This window comes from Puccinia triticina, chromosome 9A (assembly GCF_026914185.1).
Source record: "Puccinia triticina chromosome 9A, complete sequence".
NCBI lineage: Eukaryota > Fungi > Basidiomycota > Pucciniomycetes > Pucciniales > Pucciniaceae > Puccinia > Puccinia triticina.
The window spans coordinates 1,922,796-1,931,363 of NC_070566.1; the positions used below are offsets into that span (position 1 = coordinate 1,922,796).

General features: G+C 48.6%; 1 protein-coding gene across 1 annotated transcript; it reads right to left on the bottom strand.

Annotated features, from left to right (window-relative positions):
* Window positions 1–4,418: 4,418 nt before the first annotated feature.
* On the bottom strand, window positions 4,419–7,252 carry PtA15_9A204 (uncharacterized protein; the record flags this gene model as incomplete). The annotated part of the gene is made up of 3 exons (XM_053172389.1): window positions 4,419–6,138; window positions 6,222–6,298; window positions 6,392–7,252. 3 exons carry the CDS (start codon window positions 7,250–7,252, stop codon window positions 4,419–4,421), a joined length of 2,658 nt encoding a protein of 885 aa, XP_053023634.1.
* Window positions 7,253–8,568: the final 1,316 nt, after the last annotated feature.

Below are 8,568 nucleotides of genomic sequence, written 5' to 3' on the forward strand. Positions count from 1 at the left end.
GTATGTAATCATAAGTTATTTTTTTAATCATAAGTTCATTTTTTTTGTTTTCTCTCTGATCCTCACACTCTTTGTAATCACCAATTGGTTTTTAGTTTTTATTTTCACACTCCACTCGCTTACTTTGTAATTATAAGTTATTTCACTCACTCACACTTGCTTACTGTGTAATCATAAGTTCTTTTTTTTTTTGTTATTTCACTCAAGTTATACTTATTGATTTTGTAATCACTTCTCATCTCCATCTTGTGTATGGAAAGCAATTCCAGTGAATTGAAATTATGTATTTGAATTTACTTGAGTCATTGAAAGAAGAGGATTAAAATACAAAGAGAAAGTTAAAGGAGAAAGTAAAACAAACAGACATTTATCTGAAACTGAATAAAAAGAGAGTGGTGAAGATGAAAGAGAAAAAGGAAATCATTTGAAAAAGAAAGAAAAAGAAGGAAAGAAGACAATTGAAAAAGAAAGCAAGAGAAGAGCTCAATCAAAAAAAGAAAAGATGAGCACGAACGGTCATTCAGTGTAACCACAGCCTTTGAACAGGCCTCTCATAAGTTCGGGTGTGAAGACAAGTCGGGTGAATACCTCAATGGCCTCCCCGTCATTTTCACCTCCATCAAGCACGCCATGTCGCCGTAAGGAAGCCTTCAGGACGCTGAAGGCTTTCTTGATTGGGTTCTTGTCGGGGGAATAGGCCGGGAGATACACAAGGAGACAGCCATGGTCGTCGACGAGCTGTTCGATGTTGCCGTTGTGATGTATCTGGGCGTTGTCCATGACTAGGATGCTTCGGGGTCCTGGGTATGGGTTCATATTGGGAAGCTTCAAAGATCAAATGGTCAGTGCACCAGGAAAAAAAAGTAGTCACTTGATGGCAAGTGACATGACACAGCTTTGGTTTCAGCTCCAACACTGCTCCAATGCTGCTCCTCTCCACCAGCACATCTAGGGCTCACATGATAGGTGTCAGGATCAAAACACTCAATGTGAAAAAACCAGATGATACTCAGCTTTGGCCCTGGCCCAGCTGATGCTCAGCTTTTACCCTGGCTCAGCTGATGCTCAGTTTCTCCCCTGGCCCAGCTGATACTCAGCTTTGGAACTGGGCACCTGATGATCATCTTTGGCCCTGGCACAGCTGATGCTCAGCCTTGTCCATGGCTCAGCTGATGCTCAGCTTTGGCCCTAGCCTAGCTGATTTTCAGCTCTGGTCCTGTCCAAGCTGATTCCCATCGTTTTCCCTGGCCTGGCTCAGCTGGTGCTCAGCAAGCTGAGCATCAGCTGGCCAGCTGGCCCAGGACTGGGCCAAAGCTGAGCATCAGCTGGGACAGGACTAGGAGAACGCTAAGCAAGGACTGGTACAAAGCTGAGCATCAGCTGCGCCAGGACTAGTACAAAGCTGAGCATCACCTGGGCAAGGAATGGTCAAACGGCTTTTTTCCAATTCTGAGAGTGAGCTGCGTGAAAAAGCTGAGTATGAGCTGGGCAGAAAAGCTGAGTATGAGCTGGGTACCAAAGCTGAGTATCAGCTGGAAAGAACTGAGGATCAGTTGGGCTCATCAAAAACTGAACAGGACCTCCTTGGTAAATTTTGGAAGTTGAGGAGATGGTTGGGAGATTGGGGTAGATAGTGGATAGATATTGGATAGATGGTGGGTAGCTGGCTGGAGCTGGTGTAATGTCACTTGTCATCAACTGACTATTTTATTTTCCTGGTGGTGTTGGATGGAAGCTGAGGTTAGGATCAAGGAATATCTGACTCACCAACACGTGCTCCAAGTAACACTCAAAATCAATGCGCCTGACGTTTTCGGGCTGCACCATCACTGCAACGAGGCCGCCAAGGTCCACGGCGGGAATGAGGTTGAATCGATGGGTGGCTCGGGTTACAACCAGCCGGGAGGTCCTCTCGCCCACCGGAGCCCAGCCCCGAGTGCGTATCACTGCGTCCAGACAAACCCCGCTCTCGTCTTTGAAAGAGAAGTGTTAGTAAGGGATTGGGAGGGATCACCCAGAGAGAAGAAAAAAGGATAAAAATGATGACCCACCAGTGAAGACAAGCCATTCAGGGTCAAAGTTGGCCATCAGGAGAACGTACTTTGCTCGTTGAGTTGGGTCTTGATTTGCATTTACCTTTCTCATGGTTTTTTGACTGAGGTGGAGGCGTCCGTGAAGCTCGTTTGATATAGTTTGTAGGGAGATTTGGAGGTTACATTGTTCGAATAATGACTGCTGGATCTCTTGAAGATAGATGGTTGGATCATCGGTGACCAACTCCGAGAGGAATGCACGTTCTTCTTCGCTGAGGGCTAACGGTCGACCTCTTCTTTGATAGGTTTCCGGGTTGTTGACAACGGAGCGAGTTGCTTCGTAGAGACTACGCCAGCGTCTGAGGGAATCGGAGCTGACCTCGGATCCATTTGACATATTGATATCGGCAAGGGGTTGTCCATCAAGGGCCGCCCGAACGACGATGTATTTGAATGTGGCAGTATACCTGACATACATAGTTCTTGAAGGGGGGTAAATATTGTCAGATTGCAGTGCTCATTGAGGGTAAGATGAGATATGGGATGATATGAGAAAGAACTTACAGTTTCAAACGTCCTTGATTCACGGCTGTGGTGGATTCGACGGCTGTGGTGGATTTGACGGCTGTGGTGGATTCGATGGCTGAGGTGGATTCGACGGCGGTGGTGGATTCAACGGCGGTGGTGGCTGGATGGTGGTGGATGCGACGGCGGTGATGGGGGTGGGTGGCAGGGGATCGGTGGCGCTATGTACCTGCGGGCTCCCCGGGGATTCCCCGAGCACGGGCCTCTGCAGCTGCGCAAAACTTTCGCCGCTGCGGCACAAACTTGCGGAGCTCGCGGTCAAAGTCGCAAGCTCTTCTGGGCTAGCTGTACACGGCCGTGTAAAGTCAGATTTGGCACTTGTAAAGCCAGATTTTTACACCCTGGTTTTACACGCACTTTTCAGCGGCTAGATCAAACCAGAACATCCCTCTCGATGGCCGGTACAGACCGATCATCGAGAGTACACAACCCTCCTGATAGCTGGTCTGTACCGGCCATCCAGAGTACACAACCCTCTCGATGCCCGGTACAGACCGATCGTCGAGGGGACTCAACCCTCCCGATGCCCGGTACAGACCGGCCATCGAGAGTACGCAACCTTGATGGCCGGTCTGTACCGGTCATCGAGAGGATTCAACCCTCTCGATACCCGGTATAGACCGGCCATCGAGAGGATTCAACCCTCTCGATGCCCGGTATAGACCGGCCATCGAGAGTACGCAACCCTCTAGATGCCCGGTCGAGACCGGCCATCGAGAGTACACAACCCTCTCGATGGCCGGTATAGAACCGGGCATCTAGAGGGTTGCGTACTCTCGATGGCCGGTATAGACCGGTCATCGAGAGGACACAGCCCACTCAATGACCGGCCTGTACCTCGAGAGGACACATCCCTCTCAATGGCCGGTACAGACCGGCCATCGAGAGAGAGGGCACCACCCTCTGGCAGATCTGTGCCGGTCATCGAGAGGACACAACCCTCTCAATGGCCGGTACAGACCGATCATCGAGGGGGTACATCTGTACCGGCCATCGAGAGGCTTGAGTCCTCTCGATGACCGGCGTTGTGTCCTCTTGATGTCCTACCCACCGGTCATCAAGAGGCATGTGTCCTCTCGATGACTGGTACAGAGGACACCTTTGTACCGGGCATCGAGAGGACACTGTACCCTCTCAATGACCGGTCCGTACCGGCCATCGAGAGGGGTCTGTACTCTCGATGACCGGTCTGTACCGGCCATCGAGAGGGATGTGTCCTCTCGAGGTACAGGCCGGTCATCGAGTGGGCCGGGTCCTCTCGATGACAGGTCTATACCGGCCATCGAGAGGGTTGTGCACTCTCGATGACCGGTCTATACCGGCCATTGAGAGGGTTGTGTACTCTCGATGACTGGTTTAACAATGAGGGATGAGGCCCGAGTTGCTGGAATACCTGGGGTTGTAAATCTGGCAGGTATTCTGGCATCTCAAGCCTGCGGAAAAGCTTCTAAAGCTAAAAATTACAAGGTGAGTCAGATCTGGCTTTACAAGTGCCAGATCTGACTTTACATGGGCGTGTAAATCAAAGGGAAGTCCTCCAATGAAGGGTCAAATATCTGGTTCTCTCACACAAACATTCCCGTCATGAGTCCCCCAGGCAAGGAGGGACTTGGTTAAGTTTGGGGCCGGCGCACCTCTCTTTGCGAGACAGAGATCATACAGGATCAAGAGTAGCTTTGTTGAGCTCGGTTACAAAGTTACCAACTGATTAATGAGTAAAATAATACCAACGTGGCTAATAACAAAACAAACACAAAAGTGATAGGCAAAAACAAAAACAAAATACAATCCATGTGTTATTTATATCAAAGAATCGAAGAAGCTGAGATCCTCTTTGGACAATCCGCCAGGTTGGTTAGCTTTATTGGGCTTGTGTGATGCAGACTTAGTAGTAGTACTTGATAATGGTGGTGTCTGAGAATAAGATGACAGTGAGTTAGGCGGACGAAAGGGCAGGTCCTTGTTCACGTTTTGACCGGGAGGAGAGAGAGAGTTCAAGGCGCCAAACTGAGAGTTTGAATTCTGTACTACTACTTGTTTATTCATATTGTTTTGGGGAGGTGGGATCAACGGGATCGGACCGGATGTGCTGGGCCGAGAAGAAGAAGGGGGTGGGGCCAGAATGGGCACTTTCGATGTTGAGGCACATGACGAGGAAGGGAAGCTGTGGGAGTCTCGAGGTAGGATGGGCTTCGGGACCGTACTGGCCATGCGTACTTGGGTTGAACCTAGGGGTGGAACTGACTTGGTCCCCAAAGGTTTTTGAAACCCGCGTAGAGCGGCCGAGTTGTTCCCAGACGGAGATGGCCGGCTGTGTTTGGCTTGGGTTGAAATCTCGGCACCTTGAAAGTGAGAGAATAAATCATCCAAGTCATCCCCCACAGGTTTCTGATCAGTAGGGCCTGAAACGGCAAATATCGTAGAGTTGTTTGAATGACTTGACAATGGAGCAACGTGGGGATAGCTTGACATTGTTGTTAATTTTGGCGACGATGACCGTGCCGATGATGAGCCTTGAATACCCAAATTACGTTTCTGTCGGCTAGAGTCACCAGATAGTGAGTCAAGGAATTCGAAGGGGTCTTTGCCGATGGGGAAACTGGGCTGAGAAGCAAGGTTTTTGGAGCTTGTGCTATTCTCTGAGAGAAAACCGAAAATTCCCGATTCAGATTGTGAGCTTGTGTTTTTCGCAGTCCATTCGGTCTGATTAGCATTTCTTCTGCTCGGAAAGTCGTCATAGGGCACGATTTTTGGCTCAAGTGGTACAGTTTTGACCTGATCTAAGAATTTGATGTCATTGGCATTCAATTCGGTCGATGGAGCGGTGATTTCGCATTGTTCATCTAGAGTAGAGGTGCTGATCGAAGAGTGATTGGAGCGAGCCCCAAGCCTTCCAAAGAGGCGTGAGATGGCTGATGGCGCTGGGTCTTGCGCCGCGTCAGGAGAGGCAGGCGACGGAGCAGGCCAAGGAGTTGAAGGGGTGCTAGCGCTGCAAACTGAGCCTCTAGCGTGGTTCAAAGAAGAAGTAAGTGGGTCAGGAATTCCAATCGGTGCCAACGGTGAGGGGCCGATAGCCGTATTCTGAGTGGGTGGAGAAGCAGGTGTAGGTGCCGGTTGAGATTTTGAGGACCAGAACCCGAAAAAACTGGCGCGCTTCTTCTGATCCTGCTGTTGGGCTGTCTTTTGAGAATCAGGCATAGCAAGCGCATCGGATTTTGAATCTGGTTTTCCTAAGGCCGAAAAATCGCCCCACGACAAGTGATCCGGGGAGATGGTTGAGTTCGCAGGCTTTGTGGAATCGACCGCGTAGGATCCGGTGATGGATGATTGAGTGCTCGCCTTGGAAAATAAGTTCCTGGGTTCATTCGCAGATTTCAACATGCTAGTGGCAGCTTGGGCAGTTTTGGACATGGCCGTTTGGAAAGCGCCAATGGTTTCCGCGGTCTGGGACGAGTTTTCGGTGCGTCTATCTGAAGACTCGGGCAAATGATCCTTGGATAACTGCCCCGAATTACCAGTCCTGCATTTCATGAGAGAAAGAATACAAATGAATTTTTCCAGCGAATTCAATTCCTGCAAAATTCAAAAATCATCAAGACTTACAGTTGATCACCAGGGCTTAAAGCAGACACCCCTGCCTGGACGGGAGTCAAATCACCTTGATCGAAGACGGACGAGGACTATTTGGAACAGCGAAAGGAGTGGTCGTCAGTAATAATGTAATTCAAATCAATGAAATTTCAGACAAGGAATCACGTAAGGAGTCTACTGACAATTGCGCCCGTCCCATGCGCCCCCGATGGATCCCAAGCATCTTCCGAGGTGTCATTACGATTGGAATGATCGGGATCCGATAAATGAGGTGAGGACCAACCTTGGTCAAGCTGATCGTCGTCATCATGATCCTCTTCTGGTCTTGGAATGGATATCGAGGTTCCTAGGGAGGGGAGTGGACGGTCAATAGCCAGACCATCGTCCCACCCCCCGAGGTGAGTCTCACCATCCCAGCCGGATTGGATGGGCGATGTGGGTTCAAAACTGGGGGGCTCGGGGTTAGGGAAGGGGATGACCGATGCGATTGGGGGGAGGTCGGTCTGAGTGAATGTTCCCCATCTGTCAAGGTCGGGATCGGGACCTGGGCCGGGCCGGGATGAATGACTAAGATCGGCGGAGATGGAAGCTGAGGCGATGGCTGGTGACGTCATCTGGACAGCATCTGAGCTAGCAGACTCATGTGAGCTATTCGGTGGCTCATTGACGGGCAATTGGTTGGACTGGGCCCATTTATCTGAGCCAGCAGAGTCAGGCGTCTTGAATACAGATTGGTTTGAACTCGCAGGCGAACTGATTTGGGTGTTGATAGTGAGAGTTTCGATGGGCAGTGCGACTGGATCAAGCTTCGATCGGGAGTCGGACGAGTCGGCCGGAGGGAGATCATTTGAAACTGGGGTAGGTGAGCTTGATTTCGGAGGTGATGGGTTGTCCCAGTTGGGTAAGCTCAAGTCGGGGACAGGCCAGGTAGACTGATTAGGAAGGTGTTCGCTTTTTGGTTGCAGGTCAAGCTCAAGTGGTAATGTTGAAGAAGTGGCGGGTTCAGTAGATTCGACCCACTCGTTGGAAGACCAAGGATCCATCGTGCTGACTTTCCTGAAGGAGTGAGAAGGGGATGTGTGTCGGTTGGGGAATATTCGCTAGCTTGATTTGGAACCTGCTCTTGACTCTTGAGAATGGACAGATGAGATCGGATATTTGAAGGTTTCTAGTGATCAAGCTCCAGTTCGAGTACGACTTCTTGCGTGGTCAATATCGCATCGGGACCAGACCAAGCGGAAAGAATTCAGAAGTTATGCTGAAGTTGAAATGTCTGGTCGAGTCACTGTCCATATTCCAGCTGAGAGTCTTCTCCATGATGAGAAAACTGGAGCCAAGCGAAACATTCGGGCAACCACCAGTCCCGAGCGCGGCGCACAGGGCTCAGATTTCGAATCTCCGCGCGGGCTCTGGTAGTGCTCAAAACAATGTTTTTTCTGCTTGATACAGATCCACCCAAGCACCCCTGTCATTGTGTGAAGAAGGGAAAAAATATAGTAAATTCTTTCACACAAAGAAATTCAAGAAAAAAAACTAACTCTCTTTTGTCCGCCAAGCCCACACATCCCTTGAATCACAGGAAATCTGAAAGCTCTTTCCTTCCAACTACAGCAGAGAGATAACAACTGAGTGAAAAAAGAGGAAAATAAAGCAGATTGAAAGCTCAGATCAATTGTAATTATTGGCCAAATTATCACTTCAACCTTAAGTAAATGTTTCTGGAGGCTTGGAAAAACAACTCGCAAATTTTGGGGAAATGGCTCCCAACTTTTGTTTACGTCAGCAGGACCACTTCTCAACCAGATCCCCAACTTCCACCAGGCCCCTTTTTTGGGAGTCCTTGAACGAATCAGTAGACATTTGGGAGTTGTCTGCTCATTTGCTTTTTTGATTTTTTTATAAAAAACAATTGTACTTGTAACTTTTTTGTCCCATGTACTAGAGGCATAACTATTTTAGGGAACAGAGGAATGTGCATAAAGATTTATTCCTGATTTTTTTACGCAATAATGTGTCATCACAAAATGCCATATAAGGGGTGTGTGGTGGGCTTAGTAGGAAAATGACTGCAGACTGCATAATTGTTTTTACCTGCCCAAACAGTCTAAAAATCTCAGGAATATTTCAATTTTACATTTTATTTATTAGGGGGGTTCACAATAGGATAAAAGTAAAATTTTAGAGTCAATTTTAAGGTCTTTATCAACAAATTTTTAAAAATCTGGCAAGGTGTACAGGACTGGGTATCCCCTGAGAATCAGAGCAACATCTTTATTTTTTAAGGCCTTCATGAACAAATTTTTTTTAAACAAAGAAGTTGCTCTGATTCTCATGAGACACCCAGTCCTGTACATCTTGC